This window comes from Bombus pyrosoma, linkage group LG10 (genome assembly GCF_014825855.1).
Source record: "Bombus pyrosoma isolate SC7728 linkage group LG10, ASM1482585v1, whole genome shotgun sequence".
NCBI classification, from domain to species: Eukaryota; Metazoa; Arthropoda; class Insecta; order Hymenoptera; family Apidae; genus Bombus; species Bombus pyrosoma.
This window is the reverse complement of record NC_057779.1, coordinates 14121792-14146144: the sequence shown is the minus strand read 5'-3', so window position 1 is coordinate 14146144 and position 24353 is coordinate 14121792. Positions and strand designations below refer to the sequence as shown.

The 24353-nt window shown below is 31.5% G+C and overlaps 1 protein-coding gene across 2 annotated transcripts in view; it reads right to left on the bottom strand.

The window, feature by feature from the left end:
- Positions 1–1924: 1924 nt before the first annotated feature.
- Positions 1925–24353, bottom strand: part of LOC122571846 (protein spaetzle 3) — a 33635-nt gene continuing 11206 nt past the window's right edge. For both annotated transcript variants that reach the window (XM_043736081.1, XM_043736080.1), the window contains exons 2-8: positions 19865–20358; positions 18958–19455; positions 17585–17816; positions 6479–6603; positions 5311–5601; positions 4506–4631; positions 1925–4437 (exon numbers count right to left, since the gene is read on the bottom strand). In XM_043736081.1, the coding sequence (XP_043592016.1) occupies positions 4245–4437; positions 4506–4631; positions 5311–5601; positions 6479–6603; positions 17585–17816; positions 18958–19442 (1452 nt within the window). In that variant the 5' untranslated portion in view covers positions 19443–19455; positions 19865–20358 and the 3' untranslated portion in view covers positions 1925–4244. The remainder of the gene's footprint in view (positions 4438–4505; positions 4632–5310; positions 5602–6478; positions 6604–17584; positions 17817–18957; positions 19456–19864; positions 20359–24353) is intronic.

The window sequence follows — 24353 nt, the reverse complement described above, 5'->3', positions numbered from 1 at the left end:
GTTCCATATTTATTTCTTTGAACGTAGTTGAACATATGAAGTCATATTTATTTCAAATGACAGCGTATAACAGAAAAGAATGTATATAGACATCAAATCTAAGAATCATCGTACAGGTTATCCCAATCTTGATTGACATCTCATCAATCTGATCGACATTACATTTTCTACCTACACTTCTAGCTACATATCGATGAAATGTGTTGTCAAAATGACATTTATAATAACTCCTTTATTTACTATCAAGGTAAGCTTTAATTCCTTTAAACAGAATCGACGTTACGAATCTTCATATTAATTTTTTAACACGCGTTTCTCAATTCCTATCCGAGAAACTTTTTCTATCAAAATTCCCCACGAGTGACACGATATCTGGTGCCAAAGAATTGGTCATATCCGACCTACTTATTATTAAGATTAATGTTCGCGATTAATTATTTCGAAAAATGGCTCCGTTATCATTTTATACTTTTATTGTATGTAGACTGCGAATTTTTATGCAGATTCGTATTTTCACGAACATAATCGGAGAAATAAAATCTCCATAGAAAATTGTCTCACCTAACGAACATTATAAAAAACATTGTAATTTGAATGTTTTATATGTTTTTTCGTATCATGCGCATTCCGCGTAATATCGCACTTTCAAATTTTTTATGAAAGCACAAAAATCCGCAGTTTAGTTACATCCTTCAAACAAAATATTTATGCTCTTGTGATGTCCTTCCCACATAGAATAAACTGATATCATTTAGTGAAAGAAGTTTGTGATACACTGTGATTGGCTCACATCTCAACGCGGATTTTTTCCTTTTCCGAAATGCACATTCCGAATTCACCACGTTGATACGTGATTTTCACACAATCAATTGCCCGCCAAATAATCCATTTGCACCGGAGGTCGAAATAACTCGCTTTGGACGAGACATATATCTCATGATGCAATGACGCTTTGGCCGAAATACCTCACACCTACGTTCTTCGACGTTTACAACGGAATATCGTTCGTCATCGGTCGCTTTTGGTTATAATAATGCTATTTTTGCTAGTTTGCAAATTGAGAGAACTGAGTTTAAAGTTTATTCAGAAATTTAGTATCATCGCGCGGAGTTAGGGCTTAAAAGAATTGAATATTTATTGCTTTCTAAATAGAATTTTTATCATATTATCGTAAGTTTATGTCGTTTATACCATCGAGATATATGTGCGTTGGTTAATTACATTTTTTTGAAAAATAGGGTTAGACACGTGTTCGCAATTGTTAGAAAGAGGAATCCAATATAATCTACATCAACTTTCGTAAAATAAAGTACTGACAGCCTGTATCAGGATATCATCGTTAGATTACAAATGCTTACATAAATTCAAATATTTTTATTAACGTAACTAAAGAAATGAAATCTAGACATAGAGATTTGTTTCATCATATGATATATATATATATATATATATATATATATATATATATATATATATATATATATATATAATAACTCGTATTTATTTAAATATTTTCTATAATTTGCATGTTATCTATTTTTTGCACATATAGATTGAAATTTTTCATAAACGTATAAACACCTGCAGTCTAGTTACTACTTTTTGAATATCGAATTTTATAACAGTTAACGTTTAGTAATTTTCAATAAAATAACACTGAGAATGAATATATTTCTATATTTATAATATAAAAAGCTATATTTCTATATCTATAATAATTAAAAAGTATTAGAATTAATTCTTGTTTTCGATTCTTCTATTTGATCATGGAAATTGTCATTCTTCTATCCTTTTCTACCTACATATCTTAAATGGTCCAAATTATTGTTTTCTTATGTTAGCCATTACATAGGACCAGGAAACTTGGTTAGATCACATATTTTAGACGTTCCACGCAATAATTGCAATAATTCGCTGCACAAAATTCCAGGGAATAATAATTAGAATTTATTTCGCGTATGTACAAAATTCTATTTTACCGAATATAGGAATATAATGTGTTACATATGTATGTTTGGATCTCGTTGTTTGCGGTTCGCGTACATAACTTAATAAATATTTTTCTAATTCGTATTCTAACGTTTCTATGCAATTACATTTATACACGCTAGTAATTATATAGATTCGTTACACGGTATTTGACTTTGAAGATACATATCCTAGAAGAAACAGTGAAACACGGGTAATGAATACAATGATCTAACTGCTCTGACGAAAAGGAAATAACAACGTCGATTACTGAGAATTATATTTTCTAGATTGTCAGAAAGAGATTGTGACAACAGGATACGCATTCCAACTAAATGACCGCGCATATCTACTTATTTACTTACAATTAAACTAGAGGGAAAAAAATGTCGACGTGAACGATGGAGGACAAAACGCGAAGGTTTCGCAGCAGAAAAGCCTCTTTTCAATCGAATGTAATTATCTTGTCTATCGTATAAAAAAGTATACCGAAGGTACCATGGAACAAGTTTTTCATGTTTTTTACATTCGAAATACGCAGCACCTTGATACACTAAAATTTAAATGCTGCTTTAAATTGATACGAGAGCGTCGGATATCTTAGTTGCAAGGGAAGGTCATGCGAAATTGCCGATCACAAGCAAATTCTCTCTGATAAACTAGACTGTAATTAACAGGAGAAAGCAACAAATGTGTATTACTTATTTATAAAAATATAGAGCTAAAAAATTTTGATCGCCAATATATGAACTGTATTACTATTGTCACGTTGCCATTAAACAAACTGACTGAAATTCGGATCTTTGTTATTACGATTATCTTATTTCGTTACGTTTAAAAGGTTTACGAAAATAGTACTATAGTTTGTTTACTGTTTTAAATACTATTGTTCTTTTTAACGCTGTTGTCTATTATCACAATAGCAATTCGAACATTATTACGTCGATAATGTTCATAGCACGATATAATATGTAGTTGCAAAAAATTATTGTAATTGTCATTCGAAAATTGAAATGAGCAAGAGTCGCATAAATACACAGCTGCTAATTATAAAGCTATGGCGTGTTGATTATACGTATAGTATGTCTACTTTAAATGGATACACTCTATCATTTCTCTAACTATTGAGAAAATATTATTGAACATTATTGAATTCGCTTTGAAATATGTAATAAAGTGACATCAATATTATAATACATAACAAATATTAATTTAATATTCAAATCATTGGAAATAAGAATTTCAAAAATTCACGTATTCCAAACAATTTTTACATTTATTAAAACATTTTTTTCACTCTTTCAGTGGTGTGTATACGTTTAAGTCGGCCATACTATACTTATATTAGTTACATGTATCGCTAAACCGGGCTGTGATATTATTCATATAATTCAGATGACCAAAGGACACCCTTTTTCATAATTATTTCTGACTTGTTTATAATTTACAGCCAATATAGTACATAATATATGTGTTAATATGCATCTGTTCCTTCTCATATTACTTTTTGCTATCCTTTCCTTATTAATTAGTTGCCTTGATCTTACACTGCTGATAGATGTTTGATAGATCGTTAAATTAGTAACAAAAATTGTATTAAATACGATATCACTAGACTGTGAATGTTTATGCAAATACTTTATTTTCGGTACTTTGTACGTACAATATCTTTCTGTGTGTTATGTGCGTTCTGTACATTTTTGAATCTTGAAACTTCACATAAATGCATAAACATCCGTAGTTTACTACTGATAAGTATTATTTTACAATAAATGATGATAGATAACAATAGACAACTAATAATATAACAAATTTTCCCTAATTCGCATTACCAAAAAGTATTGCAGGGAAACTAATAATAATATCTATTCTAGTTCATAATCTACTATATCTGTTTATTTAATCCTTTATATAACTTAATCCTAATAATCCGACAAAGAAAGGGATACACGTTCCTCAGTAGGAAGAGAATAGTACAATATCCTTCAATAGTTTCTAGTACTATATTCATAAATAAGGCGGATTTTCTTAGCGAAATGTAATAATCATTAAACATATTTGTTATGCTTAATTGAATAAATGTGGCGGAGTTTTATCCTATCGAAACGATGGCGTTGTTGAAACCTGCTTAAAGCAAATTCTCTCTTGCCGCAATTCAATTTCATTTCGAAGACAATATCAATCTGCGTACAGTGTTCTAGCTTTCTTCGTAATCGCAGTTGAATCACGAGTTCGATCGTGACGCTGTAAGAAACTTTTGCTCGTAAAAAGTCATGTTAATTTCGACTGTTAGACGAGGAAAATTTGTTCGGAACCGGGTCGCATCTACAGACGCAGCAGGAAGGGAAGAGGAACCAGTCCATGAAGATACCTTTGCAATCGTTGTCAGGGTCGTACGCAAGTAATCGGTGCCACTTGTACTTTTGTTCGCAACCGCAATCACCAGTACAGCGGTTTGTCTGAGTTTTCCTGCAAGAAGAAAGTTTTTGAAGAAAAGTTCCGATTTCACATAAAGTCGCGTATGAAAACACACTTACGAGCAAACTTCTTGGTGAATGGCCTGCTCGAAATGCTGTGTGTTCACAATGGCACGAATTTTGCCAGCGCTGTTGCTGGCCCAATAAGGAGTTACAATTTCCACTTTCGATTCGCATGCATCGATTCTGAAAATATTCGGCAGTTTAATACTTAACGTGACTACGGTTTTATTTGTCGTGGTAATTTTCTTTTCTATCTACAACGATAGTATTAGTATTGTTTTCGTGCTAATATTTCTCATTTGTCCTGTAACTATAAATAATAGAAAAATGTTACGTAAATATAAATTGTTTGGAGCTTTATTAAAAAGTTATAAGAAAAATGCAAACTATAGAGAGACAATCACATAATCACTCCTTGTTGATACACAATTTTAAAATGTCCTCTATTCCCGCCAATGAATACAAGAATGTAGATGGTAAAAAATGTAATTTATCAGTCGACAGTGAGTCAACATTAATTCTTGGATAAACATTTTCATATTCCAAGTTCTACATCCGAAAAGGTGTAGTGGTATAAGCAAGCTACAAATCTTTTCCTTTTGTCGTGTTCTGTTTAATATCTGTTTAATAATAATTTTATAACGAAGCTTAAAACGACCTATTTTTGTATAATATTTATTTCTTGCTTATACACGTAGGATATACTGATAAATTTTGGCCAAAAAAGAACTTCCTATAAGTAAAAAACTGCATCGATAGAAGGAGAAAGAAATCAATTCGAATTATTATCTTATTAGAGATTAGCGATTAGTCATTAGCGATTTTTAGTAAACCTATAAACTCAAGCTCTCAAAGAAAGTACCTGCCACTGTCATTACGATTCTTTCCAGGAGATTGTCGGGGATTTCTGGTCTTTCTGATATTAGCAAAAAATGAGTCACCATCAGCCTCCATTTCCGGATCCAGTTCGTCGCGAAAACTAGGTCCACCATCGGGGATATCATGTTTTGTAGCTTCTCTACTTTTTCGTCTCCTACGTGTCCGATGACTGGGCTCTCTTGTCGGAGAACCGTATCCTGAACTCATTTCGAAGTCACCGTACATTCTCTTCATTAACGCCTTGTTTTCGTCAATAAAACGTTCTATCCGTTCTCTAAAAAGTATTTTATCGTTTTAAATTTCATTATCTTATGAACACCTATTAAACATTCTTAATGCGAGGAATATGTTGCATGAAACGAAACGTAATTGCATAGGAAATCTGATATAATTCTTCGTAACAAAGTTCAGGGTGTGGGAAAACTAGTTGTAAACTAGACTAAACTTATTGCTTTTAATTGAGACATTGAAAGCATGACATGAAATGGACGAAGATACATTTTTTCTGAATCTGTTTAGCGTTTATTTATTCTAATAAGCTGTATTAATCGTATAAACATGTAAGAACTCGATTTTTCTGCGTCAAACCCAGATAACATAACGAAATCAACTGTTGCGCTGGATATTTTGTGGTCACATTTATTGTAGACAACGAATCAGCTTGTTGAGTCGAAGTTAGTCCACTTTTGCTCTCGATGCTTCAATTATAATACGGCTCATTGTCAGCCAAACTTTTTCTTTCAGTTTTGAAGTGGCTTCTACAAAAATTTTAATTTTCCTACAGAAAAATCAATAATTAGTAAACAAAATTGTTTTTGAAGATTTGGAGATATCTGTAAAATGTCTTGCTTCTACTATTTCTAATTGTATTGCTAATAATGTTATATGTAATATTATGAACTAATTACGTTAAATACTATTTTCACAGTATCACGTTGAATGTTACTACGAAATATTGAATATTAAATGTGATGACATATGATATTGCAAACGAGTATGAATCTTCTTTTATTTTACATCCAACTCTAACTATGTCGTTTATGTCATAACAAATACCTATTAATTACATGCTAAATACGTGGTATTAAGGTAATATAATAAAATAATAACGTAAACATAAAATATTACTACGTTGTTGTTACAGGTATTACATTGGATATGTGTTTCCGGCAGTTGGACAGAACAGCTGATGATATTTTTTAATGCACGGTACACCACGTACTAAATCTCCCCTCAATTCGACTCCCAGAGCAACGGAAAGTGCGGTCCAAAGAATCTATAACAAAAATATAATGTGTCTTAAATTCGCAATATTTTATTATTTAATTTGTTGTCAACTATATAAACATCGCAAATCTCGTTATTCGTTGTTACAAATATGGGAATATGGTCAATTATTTCTTGTATTCAGTCCTCGAGTTTTCATCTTCTACATCTATTGTAACTTAAAGTATATTAATTTTTCCATTTCTAAAATACATCATCCAGGTACAAACCTCTATTGCACAAATAAACAGGTGCGGCTAGTTCGAAGGTTATTTAATATCGATTAAATTTATGTTGTATATTTACTTAGTAATTACAGTAAATAAGTATACGGTTCGAGAAAAATTGTTCTAAAAAGTTGCAGCAGTATAATATTAGTCGATATAATAGAAGATGCAATTTCGATATGAACGTAATGACTCGTACGTTACGTGATACGATGCGATTTACTTCGTCGCGAAAGATTTCCAAATAAAATATAGAAAATACTGCGATAGAATATATAAAATTCTTGTAGTTCCCGAAACAGAAATTCAAGATAAGAACGGAGAAATACTAAATAGTTAGGATATAAACGAGTGACGAAAATATGTGCATAAAATGATCGACATCAAACAACCACGCCTCGTGTGAGTCGGTGGCGTGTTTGACCATTTCGATCGTCATAAACGTTCGCGTTGTAGACATGAGCCGAACGAACCACCCTTTGGTCGTTTCTATCTCTATTCAATCAAGGTTTGTATCAAAGAAATGTGAAACGACGTCTTCAATCAGAGAATATTCGTACGATAACACAAATAATACACAAATAATATTCTGCACAATAACCGTACGATAGGAAGTTCGACATGAACATATTTCGTAAATTGTATAGTATGTGGCCTACACGTCCTCGTACTAGATGCTTTGTAGAATAAGGATGGTAAAGATATACGGAAAATACACTTCGGTAATGTCATGAAAACACCTACGATCAACCGCAAGGACATCTTCATCGAGGAAATAATTATGTGTCGGCGCGACAGATGTTAACTTGAAATAAAATAATCGAAATGCACATACGAAGATCGCAGGATGAAGATACAGGATCTGATCGAATAAAAGCGGATACTATGTACACTGTCGTAGATGTATGTACATTGATGTGTGCACATACGATATGTACATCGTGTTCCAAAACAATACTAAAAATTGTATCTTCCTACGTTATGAATAGAATTAAAAGAACAATGTTATTACATAGAAACTGAAGTTGTGAAAATAGCACTATATCAGCGATGCTTATCAGATCTGTATATTCTAACTATGTCTACGCTTTAAATTCATTGAAAGCTCCGTGTTACATTCAAAGGGAAGATATGTGTAGTTGTAACATTTGGGCTTAAAAATTTTGTTCTCTGTTTATGAAGAAATCTGAGAAAAAAAGAATAGCAGTCAGTTACTTACACTTCAGTTTAAAAGGATGAGAACACTTGTTTAGTATGATGAAAATGGTACTTGAAGTGCATCGTGACGAGTAAAGAATGTATCCGATGAAAGTCATTTCAAGCCTTCAAAAGTAATAGGGAATTTTTTGAAGGCAATATAAAAATGATACGAAACTAATAATTCGCTAATAATTGGATTGAACATATTTTGTAGTGAATACTAAATTATGAATTGCTTCAACATCGATATATCCTCGATTTGAAGTATTTAACTATATAACTATATTTTAAGTATTGTAAATTTTACATAAACGCGCGTACATTCGCGATTAACGCCACGAATGATTATAATTATAGAATTGCTGATTTGTACCGGAAATCGGGTCCGTTAATGATTATCGTCCTACACTCACGGCTCCGTTGAAGAATCAGTAGGCGTCATTCAGTGACTCGAGTCAGTCTGGAACGTCATATGTATGAGGAAAGTATGAGCAACGTGATGCATTGCCCGCCAGAAATGAATCACGTCGTGTTTCTACGCCAGTGAATTGCAATCTCTCACACGATTTGAATTAAAAAATTAAGTTACATGTGATAAGCAAACAGATAAAATGACACGTATGGTACATATTGATTTATAGCTCTATTATTTCACTGTATTCGTCTTACAATTTTTTAATGCGATAGATTAATAGTTAAGTGGTATGTAAATAGTAATTGTGAATATGAAAGTACTTTAATATGAGTTAGGAAATCGAAAAGAAAAAGTCATATAAGCTCGTAGAGGTGTTAGGATATTAAATTCAAGCAAATTCTAATGATCTGTTCTTATCGCGACAATACGATAGTACATTTTTAAATTCCCATAATCTTTCGTGATAAATTACTTTCATATAAATATTATTTATTTTATACCTACGATATTCACAAAACTAACTAATTTTAAATTATCATTTTGTATTGTATGTGATTTTGATATGAGTAAATGAAACATATGCTAAGCTCGACTTTCTGTCTAAGGAAGAAATATAATAACATCCATGCGGATGCTTTAATTACTGGATTATAAAATAATTTAGTCTACTATACTGAAAAAAATTATATAACATGGAGATCTGTAATTGCTGAAAGGAGGAAATAAACGTAAATGTGATTTGATAAGAAAAAAATGAAAAAATGTTTTTAGATCTCTGTGCCTTTTAATATTTTCTTGTTTACATATAATGGATTTTAAATTGTTTGTATGTATTTCGAATCTTATTTATACGAAACAATATATGAAATGGAAATCTGCATAAAGAAAACAATTATTTATTACATTTGTTACTACCAAATAAATGTTTCCTACTAATAACACTTTACAAAAGAACCCAGTTTTTATATTTGCATATGAATGTCCTGTTTTCTGTATTCAGAATACAACGCAAGCAACGAAATAACATAAATTCAACAGAATGAAAATGTTGTCAAAGCGAAACTTTTTCCGTTAATTTTATTTGTTTACATGTGTGTTTAATATAGATGCAATTTATGAATACTGTATGTGTGTGTGTGTGTGTGCGCGCGTGTGCGTGTGTGTGTGTGTGTGTCGCACGGAATATAAAATATTAAAATGTAATAATATTAAATAGAATTAGTTGAAAAAAGAAAGAAAATGAATTTTGTATACTTCTGAATGGTTTAATAAGCTCCAAGATTTTGCGATATAAATTTATTGGCAATAACTATGCGAGTTAATAATAAAAAGGTTGGTTTCATTTAACGTGCGATTATATGTATAATATATAATGCAAATTTTTATTCCTATTAGCTTGTAACATAATATGAAAAAATGCAATTTTTATTAACGTTATATTACAAAAGTGCTTTAAATCATTTATTTATCTTAATGAACATGTAATCATGATGAAATCTGAAGATCACATGTCGGTTGCGTAAGGACAGTTATAAAACTGAATGACTTACTCAATTTAAGTAAGATATGTTGATTTTATGGCATACTATAATAAAACATTTATTTATTTAATGTACCATCAATCTCTTGAAAAATTTCCAAACATTACCAATGTTTAGAAAATTCTCTCATATAAGGTTGTTTTATTCATGTAGCTGGAATTTTTACAAACATGAAGTATAAAATTTAAATATTTATATTTTATATTTGTCCATCACGATACTCTTTGCTCTACGCCAACCTCATGATTCCACTAACAAAACAACAATATTTTTAAATAATAATAAAAATAAGCAAAAATACTTACTACACCCTTTTAATCATATGCATATTTCACGTGTTCGTATGTACACATATTTATACATATAATGTTGAACAAAATTATAAATTTACCACGTTTTTGAACTATTCATTATTCCGTAGAAATGTACGAAATTAACGGGGGATGAATGTTATATTAAATTCAATTTTATATTATTTACGTAAATAATAAATTAAAATGTCTAGTAAAAAATGCTGTTCATTATTTACACAAAAATTATTTGTAAAACGACAAATGAATTTGTATTGTTCACTTATAAAAAGCAATGCCATTTTTAAGTAATTGGAATAAAATAGTTCATAAAGTTCATAAGTTACTACTTAATAACGAATAACCTGTTAAAAAGTTTTCGTTTTCATATTGCTGACAAACTTTACTTTCTCTTTTTAGCACAATTGTAACTTGTATAGTTTTTGAAGGTATATTTGAGAGGTCTGAACTGGCTGCCTATTCTACTTAGAAAAACAGAGCAGTTAAATGAAGGCTTAAAATGGACAGTTGTCAGTCACATCTCGTAATGTGGATAGATATTGACAACACGCTATTATCAACCGACTGACGACTAAATGAACAAGATCTGAGCTAATTCAACATTTGAGTTAGTCGATTTTACGATTTGCAATTCAGCGCAATCTTACGGCTCGCTTTCTACATCGAAAAATACCATATTTTAAATTGTAAAGCAGAAACACTTTCACACATTCGTCGCGTTTAAACAATTCTATCATTTGACTAGACGATCTCTAGCAATTTCTATTAATTACGTAGCAAATTTTGTTGCATGTTAAAAGGAACAAAGGAACAGCAGCGAAGAGAAAAGCAACATCATTCCAACGTGGAAAAAAGACACTACATATTTGCAGTGTTAGTAGAAATTTCTTGCTTTGCGTTGGCGTGAACAAACACATAGGCCGTCACGTAAATACTTGGGTATAGTACATATAAACATACCGCTGCGAATATATCGCCGCGAAATATTCGTCGTTGTCATAGATATGTGTACTTCGCATTAGCCCGAAGGCTGCAGTAAAGTTTCGATAGCATCATAGATCCTATGATCGATTTATAAGGCACTTAAAATTTAGGAAAAAGGTAAGACAAAGAATTCCGGTTAGTCGTACTATAAGGAATATACAAAATGAATATTATTATTTAAAGATTATTTCACTGTTAAGAAAAAACAACACAGATGCGTATTTTATGCGTCATTATTGTTTAACGCGTTAAATTAAATACGCGTCATTATTAATTAACGCGTGAAACATTGTTTACTCTTAAGCAAAGAACGTATTAAAATTGTAATGTTCAAAAAAGTTTACTTTAAAGCATCGAAATACATATTTATACCTAGATAGTCTTTTATATATTTTATAATAAATTAGTCTATTGTACCGTTTACGAATTTTTGAAAAACGTATAAGATGACCAATATGGGGAGAAACTTCGCCATTAAGTAAGTCTTTTTCTATAAAAAAAGAAATTTTATACAATAGATATGAATCGATTCAACTTCATTATCGAGATAAGGAGATATATATCGAAGTACTAACGTATTTAGACAAATTTAAATATTTTTGGTACGATGGTACAAATAAGAAGAAATCCCCACGCTTGAGCACATCAAATATACTCAAGAGTACCATGGTCGTACGCAGTAACGTATTTTCACATACAGATATTCCGCAAATGTGCGATATGTATTAGCAGACATTCGTTTCATTGGATCTCATTTCTTTGAGGGCCAACTCACAGGAGTATCTCAAACAGATCTTCTGCAACATTGGTTATCCTTGTGCTTAGATAGCGCGCAATTAGAAATACAACATCGTTTATGGACGAGCACGATAATCCACCTGACTGTGTTACCAGAGACGTAACACTATTGCTCAATGAGACTTTTGCTGATCTATAGATTGGAAGAGTCAGATAGAGATACACTGTGACACGACCTCCACATTAATTTGACTTTTCCTTCTCAGATTCTTCTCTTTGGAGCTACGAAGTCGAGGACATGTCTAATCGAAAAGCTTGATACACGCAAACAGTTAAGAGGAAAGATCGATGAAGCTATTAAAGTTAGCAATAACCTCCTGACACTCAATGGACATGGTTGATAAAAGCACATCTACTTGTTACAACAGAGACACACGAGTTTATTTTAAACAATATGTGCAAATATCACTACAATGTTGCACCGTCAACGAGCAATTTCAAATAAATAAATAATAAATACAAGTTGTTAATCTTAATATAGGTTCATCGGTACTAATTATAATATTTCGTCATTCGAATGAAGACATTTATATTGGACAAGTGGTGAAGCAAATACTATAAACACGTTCTAAGTTTAATCGCATTGATTTTAAGTCGATTGAACGATTTCTGTCGTTAACAGAAATCGGTAGCTGTTCGTATTTCGAAATGCTGTCGGTCACTAATTTCAATTTCGCTTGCTACTTTGTAAGTCAGAGATACTTTGATATGACAATCTCGATGATAATTTTACTTTATATAAATCACATACGAGGCTAAATGATAACGCAAAATTGCACAATTGAAGTAGCTGATTTGGTAATTTGGTAAATTATTGGCAATTTTACAGTTGCTATAAATGTGAATAGCCGTTCAAAGAAGGGACAACAAATTACGCGGCTTTAAATAAAATAAATAATAATAATAAATTACACGCATATTACTGTCATAATATAATAGCTACGTCTATTCTATATATCTATCTATAATATTGTACCTACATACACAAAAAATTTGTATAAGTAACAAATTCGTAACTAAGGTTGCACAATTAAATTATAGTCCCGCTTTCGCTAAAAAAAAGGAAGAAAACATTTAAATGGATACAAGCTACCAGAACCGTATGTAAAAAAGCATTTACTAATGATTAAGAGTAGACCTGAACAGTATTTATGTCAGTCATAGTTGCAAACAAGGAACTTAATTTCGGTGTTAAATTTATCTTCAATAACTACATATCTCACTCATGAACCGCATATCTGAGCTAAATCCGTCAATTTACTTTTATGAAGTGGAATACCTTAATTACGGCGACTGACAAAAACAGCCCGCACGAAGTCGTAAAGTCGTAAAACGACGCAAGAATCACGTGGAACTGTGGAATGAGCGTGGAAGGTTAAACATATTTCTTTTTAACTTTCAGTGATCAGACCGAGGACATCGACCAGAACGCTTCCGAACTGTAATACGATTCTGCGAGTCGTTACATCGTTACGTCGTTATATCGCTACGTTTCACAATCGATGATCACGAATCGATTTTAATACGTTTATGCGAAGCAAACAAACAAGAAAAAAAAAGAAGAAAAGAGACATCGTATTGACATTTATTGCGTGTTATTACGATTAATTATATATCACGAGATTCGAGTGTAATAAACGATCAACTTGTAATTGAGCATTATCTTCTTTTAATCTTCTAAATACTGGATGCATTACAGAATTGTTCCACGTACTATGTAGGCTAAATGTTAGTACCTCTGCAAGGCCAAAGCGTAATAGTGGACAGCATAACAGAGAAGCATAAACTTGGCGTAAAGGACGATTATATTAGCTTATACTTCGTTATAAATAATAAGATTGATTATAAAGAATAATATGAAGGAAAAACTGGTCAAAATGCTGTAATAATTTATGGAAACTAGTAAAAGGATGGCTTTGTACACTACAGTGACTTTGTATTTAATCATATTTCATATGTCATATAAATCGCATTCGGTAAACAAGAGGTGGAGTAACATCGATTTTGCAATTACTACATTCATTAATTTAAGTAAAAGAGACTACTGTTTGAAAATGGCTGAAGATTAATGTTTGTTACAGATAAAAAGCTATTAACTACTAACAGAGTGCGGTTGACGTGGATATAGAGAAATATTTGTATCTTCCGTCATATAAGAGTCATGCTCGATTTTAATTTCGAATAGACTGGAAAAACCGGATTGCTAGCTCGACATTTTTTCCCAATATCCAACAATGGAGATCTGAGATTTATGATTAGATTGTTCAGTTCTATCTCTATACGACAGATATTTGTTTGAGCATCGTTGCCTATTCACGAAATTTCATTCGTGCACGTAATAACCATTTTTATTAATAATTCCTAATGATCTGAAAACAAAATTTATTTTGTTCTTATGTTCTACACTGTTAATTATTCTTAAGTAAGCGCAATTCGTCGTAAGTCGTCTTTCCAGATCGCAATTATATAAACGAAATAGTCTATATCTTTACATAATTAGAAATTTTTAAATAAAATGTTCAATTCTTGATAAAACTATTAGATAGTACAACAAGCATTTAATGACGCTTTAGGATGTAACATTAGAGTTAGAAATCGGAAAGCTTGTAAATTCAAATTTCATTTACTGCATGTTGTGTAGTAATGTTATCTTAGTAATAGTGTTGATCTTATGTAGTAGTCTAAAGTAATTTCATATTAATCTCGTATATAAAAGTTTCAAGCAATTTCACAAGAAGAATAAATTTAACCAAAAGCATGGTAATAGATAACGGGAAATTAGCGTTTGTCTTTCGCAAGTAAATATGTGATGATAAATTGGTTTGTCGATTTAAACAAATTAACAAGAAATGGAACGTCGGGTCAAGGGGTTACTGTTTCAATGCCAGTACATCGATTGACCTTAAAGTTGGTATTGCACCAGGGAATTCTTTGCACGGTGCGCAATTTTACAGAAATGTACGACCACACAACTAAGAGGGGATACATGCAAGACAGTTGGACAGGTGTAAGCGAAGTACATGCACTCGACCGATCGTACATTTGCGAGATTCTAGGGAAGATATTTGGGGTCATGGGTGCTTCCAAGAAAATGTCACGCCAGTGATATAGACTTTGAATGTTCCTGTAGCCACGGCCGCGTTCGATCACCTTTCAAACGATCCTCGAACACGAGCCACGGTTTTTCAAGTACGAGTCTTGGACTGCGACATTCTCAAGGAACAAATTGTACAAAGAACTGCCAGCAGAGATCACGGTAAACATTTCTGAATTAATAAACTGCAAACGTTTTGTCGTTATTTAATAAATCCATCGTCTTCCTGACAGAACGATCTTTTCGTCGTAAAGAACAATCTTGAGTTTTAATTATGGATAATCCATTGTTTGTATCTAGGTGTAATTAGAAGTTTGAGTTACTCTAGAAACGTTTCGAGTAATAGTTAGTGATCTGCTGACGAGTCAGATATTTGGAATTTATGAAAAGCGCGTTAGTCACGAAGGTTGAGACAAACGTGCGACCTAATTCTGAGATCGGGATTATCTAACAAATTTGTTGAAAGTTGTGTCTAAGCTTGACGAAATCTACTTATATATTCCATACTCGTAATTCGTGCGTGAACAGCTCAGTATACTTTCTACTCACAACGAATTCTTCCGCTCAACAGCCTATGAGTCACACCATACCATTGTCACTCGGCATTCGTAAGAATTGTATGAACGAAATGATATTAAAACAGTCGGCGTCTCGTAACGTTTAATGATTATACGTTGTAATTTATAATTATATTTTATCCGATTTCAACTTGCACAAAGCTATTTATCGGTATAGAAAGATATAATTATTGTAAATATATTCTTAATCATATAAAGAGTAAAACCAAATACGATAACCAAAGAACGATAAACAAGACGTTTGAATAACTGAAACTGTGAATAACAGTGAAAACTGAAAACCAACTACATCGTCGTTATATTTGTGACAAATGCTTTTTGAAAAAGTTGAAAGCAACTGTATACTGTAGTAAGAAAAATGCAGACACGTTTTGTCCTATAAAATTTTGGAAATCAAAATACAAGTGAGAATTAAACAATACACGAAAGACGCTGCCTTGTTATTCCTTCATGAAATAATATCATTTTTATCATTAACTGGCTTCAGGTGTCGAGAGTCATTTGTGCTCCGCACCTATACATATTACAGTCACATATTTTGGTTTCTACAAAAATAATGATTCGTGTTTTATGCTTTGTACTTGAACAATTACATGAAGAATCAGTTTTCTATTCAATTTGGTCTGAGGAAGAATATTTTAAGCTATCCTGGATGATTGAGAAAATCAAGCGCGTTTCGTCCAGTACTTGTTACTAATAATCTTATAGGTAATTGTAAAATAAAAATTAGATAATTAAAAATATTAGTCGTATCATATTTAGAAGTGTATTTCTAATCAGTAAGTAATCAATCGTTCATCAGTCAATGATTGTAAAGAATCATACGGTCAAAAAGTATTATATAATTTAGCTTACTCTACGATGAATTTTTGACTCTTTATAGTTCTTTATTAAAGCACTTTCGGATATGAATTTAGTTGAACTCGTTTCATCCATAATATTTGGTACTATATCAACTTGGTGTGAATCCTTTTGGAACTGAATGGCTGTATTATAGTTCGTAAATTGGACAAATTACTCTATAAATTATATTGTAATATATTACGCTACATAAACACATACACGTAACACACATTATCAAAAAATTTTCAGTGAAAAAGAACATGCAGTGTTATGTAAAAGAACACAAGATGACCTGAATTTTTTATAAGGGAAAGATATTTTAAAGTTACGCTACGTTTATCTCTCTTTTAGTCGCTACACATTCTCTGTTCATATTAACTTGAAACACTTTTTTGATAAATTGCTACGAATACTTCAAACACAATGGACTTCACACACAATTAAATAATATGACATAATGTACGAATTACATTTCGACGATATACTTCGTATTTTTACGACTGTTTCGATTCAGATTTTCGCTTACACCTTAATTTATCTTTTATCGAAACCTACGTGTATGCAGTTCGTGCATTCGAAATTAAAGAAATTGTATATCATGTTTCAAAGCTCCGTCTAAAGCTGTAAAATGACATTGTTTCATTACCGGAGGAAAGTTCACGGGAATTTTAAAGAGCATTTACACAAACCAAAATTAAAGAGGAGAAAGCCAAATTACACACGACCTCATTAGCGTCATGTCTGTAACACCGGAGATTTTTTGTAAGAAACTTTTACAGGTGTCAGTAGCAAGACGTCATTCAAGTCATCGTAACATATAATACTGTAAATAATTCAACAGAGGTCACACGAATATTTTGAAAGATTAATTATCGAATGTTCTTATACTTGTTCTACTTGGCAACAGAGTTGCTAAGTGAAGGTCTCTCATTCTCCAGAGACGTTTTTAAAACGTTGCATGCAAAATGATTATACGCCATGATGTTGTTTTCAAACTTACCGGTATCTGTACAAATGTACCATTGTTTAGTTGAGGATACGAATACAGTGGCACTACGGGGACCGAGCCATTCTTTAAAAAGATTGGACCTTGAATGGGTGTGACGTGAGCGTCCCTTGGTATCTCTGGGTCTTTGTCGTCGTAGTAATCGTCGAAGTCGTCATCATAGTCTAAAACAGCGTGAATCGAAGTTTTTGTACCAGGTCCACTTTCACCGTTAACTCTCGTATACCTTTAACAAAATAAACAAAAATTGAACAACGAAATACTTGGCATTTTCATCGGATTATAATTATAAATTACGATATAAGAAGTAAATTTGATGTGTAATTTTAACACATTAGCGGGTTCGACGAACCTTTCAGAGATTCTTATGATATACATATATATATATATATATATATATATGTGTGTGTGTGTGTGTGTGTGTGTGTGTGTGTGTGTGTGTATATGAAGAAATATTACGTAAGCGAGGAAAGTGATTGAATCGTATACGAAATAAAATATAAGAAAATGTAAAAGTATGAAAAGAAGCGTGAAAATTACAAAAGAATACAAGCTTAATGCCGGTAAAAAAGATTAAAAGGATAGCAGAAACGCGTACTTTCCGTGTTTACCGAGTTGGAAAAAGGGACGATAAATGACGTACTTTTATGATAATTGTTATTAAGTTTGACAAAAAATTGTGCTCCATATTTAATAATACATATCTGGAGTAACGCAGGATGAAAGAAGCTATATCGTATGTATGGATCGATGACATAATTGGCCGAACAAGGGAACGACAGTGACGGGCCAGCACACGAGTCAGATATTCGTCAGAAATTCATTAGGAATGCATGGCAAGCAACAAGAAAGCATTCAGCTGATCGTTACATAAATAATTACGAGAGCAATTAAGGTTGCTATACGAAATGCTTTCGCTGGTTCGGCAACAAATGATGCTTTAAAACGAAAATATTGGTGTACTCCGCTACATAGCACATTGAGTTTAATTACACGTATTGCCATGTAATTAATTAACGGAAAAATATGAAATTCAAAAGAATGGAATTATGTGTCACCGTGTAATATAATCGATTTAATTAATTTTCTTTTAATTATGATTCCCTTAACGTATACCGAAATTTCTACATTTTCGTCAAATTAAAATTCCATCAAGCAGCGACCACGCGTACACTGCTTTTTCCTCTTTTTGTTTCGAAATTTAAGAAATTGTTGACCACATACACTCGCATCGACAACGAAGAGTGTAGATAATAACTTAATAACGCCAAAGTTACACAAACAATCACCAAATATGAGAGATTACAATTAAATCGATTAGATGAAATGTATATAATAATAAAATATTATGAATCTTGCGAAGTTACCCATTAGGTCTATCAGGATAGCTCTCCTGTTCCGGTATTCTCGATGTTCGAAAATTATCTTGATCCCTCTCTATCGAAACTCGTTGCTGTTGTTGTGGCAGCGACGGAGGAGGTCTCATTTGTTGCTGCTGTTGCCGTGGTTGCGTTCTTCGAAAATCTTGATTGTAATTCGCATATCGACTGTCTTGTGTCGATGAAAAAGACGAATCTTCGACGAACGTGTTTGTATTTCTTTGTCGGTTAACGGTCGACTGACGTTGTCTTTGTTGTTGTTGCTGTTGCTGCTGCTGCTGATAAGCAGCGGGCGGTATATACGGTTCATTTTGGAAAGGTTCCTGGTCATTAAAATTTGGAGCGGGCGCAGGCGGAAGTACGGCATTCAAACGAAGGTTGTTCACTGTCGACTGTCCTCCGTTTTGTCCACTGTAGAAGAATGGAGTAGGCGTTGCCGACTGATACGGCAAGGTAAAGTTGACCAGTGACATTTTTACTTTTATTCTGCAAACAGACAAAGAAATTCTCTCAATCGCTTTGAAACAATATTCCAGTCCTTATTTAATTCGACAGTTTGCTCGGACTCTTTTTATTTCTGTAACATGTTCCCAAAACTGAAAATACGATTTAAAGTCGAATACGTATATTATCGTTACTTTTTAGCAGCTTATATACAAACACTATAATAGGTATTCATTTATATAGAGTGAGCAATATTTCTATAATACTACGATACTAAAATATTAAACGTTAAAAATAATGCACAAATGTGTAGAGTTTTTGATAATAAAATTATATAATATTTATAGAAAATCAAATTCGAGAAAGAAGTGTACGAAAATATGATTAAAGTTTCAAGGTGAAAATAATAAAATTATTTATTCAAATGTATATTCAATATATCTTAACTTACCGTAGAATCAGGACGACACTTTAGAAGGAAATACAAAGTCGCGTCCTTCGATTGTGAATTTTCAGTTTTACACTTTCAGCTTTGATGATCGTGATTTTGATCGTGTACAAAGTCACGTCTCATTACCATAAACTTCATGATCAACCAGGAACGAAGAATTTCGGGATTACTGTTCAAGATCTCAAACGAACTGTACGTTAATTATTTCAGCGATCGATTTCATCGAAATTCAGCTATAATCTTTCTTTAAAAGTGTTATATCACCTTCGAAAAATTCCTTTAAACACGCTTCAATTTCACTGACATTTTTAACGCTATCCTACGTTTTACAAAATCAGACAACATAGTTGATACTTGAAATATAGGTTGATTATTCGTAACTCGAAATGTTAAAATTTTTCTAGATAACGCGATTAAGATTATTCGACGAAGATTAATGGCTTCTTCCTTCCTCTTTTTTTCTCACGTGATGCTTGTGTTGCCGCGAAATCGACCTGAAATGACAAAGAAATATCAATATTTCGCGAATGTATCGCTCACCGAAGCGTAAATCATTATCGAGCGTAAGTCCACAATTTTACATGAGGGTAATAAATAAATGTATTGTGTCACATTTCGTTAAAAATACCACGGGTAAACTTACACCGGTGACTTCTACCTTTAAATTGTTTAAGGAAAATATAAAGCATAACGGTGAAAAATTATTTCAAGCGTAAGAAAGATTGAAACACAGGACGATCATTAGCGGAGGACAAGACAATGTAATGGTCATGGAAATCAAGCTGGATGGAGAAATATAACAATTTCGTAACAGAATGTCGTATAGTACCATAATAAATTTGATTTTTATGAAAAACGTTATAAATGTCAATTATGGAAATATGCAGGTTAACGATACAAAGAATTACTTATTTGCCTTGCTCACGATGCTTTATTAGACATGCCACTTTAACGATAGTGACAAATTATACTACGTTATGCTATAACAAAAGCTATAAAAATTATATTTTTCGAACAACTTTATAGAATCAACTCAAAGAAATCGGTTGCATACAAATATGTGTATTTTGAACGTATTACAAAGTCGTCTTTAATCGATAATAATTAATATCAATAATATTCTTTCATTGCGTGTGTTAACAATTTGTAAAGAATTAGTAAAGAAGGAGGAATATTTATATATTGATAGAAAATATGCAAGACAGAAATAAAATGATACCTAATAATAGCGATTATTAATGTTTTCTTAGTTGTTGCTATACGACGAAGAAATTTAAAATATATACGTATAATATATTATATTATAACTAATAATTAATATATAGTATAAATAGGATATATACTCTTTTCAATAGATATCTTATTACATATAATATTTTATAGATATTATGCAATATAACATAATAATATAATATAATAGATATTTTAATATATCCAAATTTTTAATATATCATAATCATAATTTTCAAATATCGACGTATCACGATCTTAAATTAGGATATACCGCGGTAGAAACAACTCAAGGTACTCAAATTACCTGAGGTGGAGGTCTATCTAATGAATAGATTACGCAGCGTTACTCATAATACAAGTCTCAAAAAACAATGTAGTCATGGATATTGCGTACAAACCGCGTGCCTTTCTAATTGGCTTGCAATGGACGACATTGTGTTTTTAAGTATCTAGACTTTTAATAGTTTAGACTATTTCTTCGAAGGAAATAGCGTTGCTACAAACGTCATTGCATGAAACATTTGAGTAATTTGAGTAATTACAAGATTAATTCCAAACTATAAATTTCGAAATGATACACAGACACACGCGATCTTTTATTCCGTTAATCCAAATATAGAGAAGAATTAAAATATTACTTTAATTGATAATCAATTATACGTAAATTATGGCATGACAAATACACAGATGCTGATCCAGGATAATGTCAGTGTTAGTTCCTCTATATATCTTAATAACATCATATATTGAATATAACTTTAGCGAAATATAAAATAGAAATACTATATCATTGGAATAAAAATAATCGCTAATGACCATAGTAGTTGATGCGACTTTAAGCAAAATAAATAACTGCATAGCGATGATACTTGTTGAGAAGTAACGTGATGAGACAAATGATATTTATGACGTAGAATTAGCAGTATCAATTTATAAAACCTCAATGTCCTAATCTGATAATAATGTGTCATATCACGACGTTGGAATTACGTCAATACACTTATCCATAATAACAAGTCACTTCCATTCCCTTCCATTAATCACGATTTATGGTTCAATGGACAAGAGAGTGAGTCTACGCGAAAACAGGTCGAAATAAGTCGAAAATATGGGATATGATTTTCTTATGAAACGCTTCGTCTTTGAGAAAATTGAGTTTGAGAATTTGTTAAGTGTGTACATATACGTAAATTTGGTTAATACCCAACTGCATGTATAAATAATCAATAGATAGAAGATAAATCACAATTTTTTCCTTCAAGATCTCGTTTACGAATAAATGAAGTTTGATCGTGTCTAGTTAAGAATTAAATCGGTACTTAGTCTCTTCTTTTCTAATTCCATTTTCTCAAAAATGGAGTTTCGAGAAAATATCTGGTCGCCCACTTCTGCGTGATATACATATTGTGTATATATATTAAACAGTACCGAGAAAATTTATTTCAAGGCAATCGGACGAGTTTCGTGTAATATGGTTAAAAATATGAATATGAATAGGAAATATGTCGTAAATTTTTAAATGTCGTAAATAAGATTTTTAATGCTGACATAGTGCACACGTAAAGTAATAAGAAAAGAGTTACTACAAGTCATTACTTAGTAGCGATAAAGAAAATATGTCAATTTTAGATTGAAAATTTCATAAGGGAAATATTAATTATCGAACAATAAAAGAATGCCATAAAAATTAATTTATTCGTATAATATTTATATCAGGAACTTCAAGTGCATTCACTTTAATTGACTTACATGACATTTACTTTACTTTCACGTTGCATGAAATAATGTCATAAAAATTAATTGGTATATATAATATTTATATTCGGAACTTCAAGTGCATTTACTTTAATCGACTTACTTGATATTTACTTTACTTTCGCGTTACATTTACTTGATCCTATGCGCAGCAATCAGTCGCTTTATTTTATTATACAAGACATAAAACCATACTTCGTAAGCAAGATCGTAGTATTTTAAGCTATTCTATCCAAGTTCATGGAAACTTAAAAACACGTTCACCTATTTGCTTCTGAAAGTATCTCGAACAATTTGTTTTTAACATTCGGAGAACTACGATTGTATCCTTGATTCTAAGACCCTCGATATTCCAGTTGAACAGACATTAGCTAAAATTATGTCATTGAACGATATCACTGCAAATAACAATTTCCTGCCAACGTTTTTTATATATATAATTTTATTTTATATATAATTTTTTTATATATTTTTGTTTTATTATATATAATTTTATATATAATGAGTTTTACATAAATCTGATTTCGCTTTACTTACACTTTTTCATTTGAATTGTTTAACGCGTTCTATCTTATAAACCGTGTTTGTTTTTTTTTATAAAAATGTGTATTTACATACATATGTTACACCTTTCATTTCATATTATTGTCCGAATAATATTTGTCAGTAATGCATAAATAATGATAAAGATTATATATATATATTAACTTGTTTATTATAATAATATACGTAAATAAAATATAAATTATAAGTTATGTTATATTTATAGTTCACTCAGGAAACATGTTTATTGCACTTCGTGATATCTATATATAATAAATTAAATATATTTACGAATACATAAATGCTCATATATTGTATATTTATATATACGGTATAAAAGAAGGACAAATTTCATTTATATAAGGTAATACAATTTTTGGACATCATATTTCATTCATTTATGGAAAGCATCTTAACATTAAAATAACCACATTATACGTTATAATGCAAGACACATATATATTACACGCATTAGCACAAAATTAAAAAATTACATTTACTGTACAATTAAATATATTACTTACCAGATATATATGTATTCGCTAAAGTTATACAACACGTTCTTACAACAAAAAAAGAAAAGAAAAGAGAAATGGCTAAAGACAAAACGTTAAAGCGCCTGTTCATAATTTACAAATGTTACTAACGATGAATTAAAAGAGTAATCGAGGCGAGTAGTAGATGTACTAAACGCGCGAACGATAAATCTGAAATATACTTTCAAAGCACGTGTTTTATTTGAAATAATCTTAACTAGCCGTGAAAATGGATAAAATGCGATGATAAAATCATGACCTAGCAGACATTTGTATATCCGTTTAAAAATATATATGTATACTTCAAATGACAGTCAGTGTCGTCTAATATCTTTATGAAAGAAAATTATGCGAACGCGTCGGCGTATGCGTGGCCACGCAATTGTTCATACGAGAATGGGATTCGCGCGCGTGTACCACGT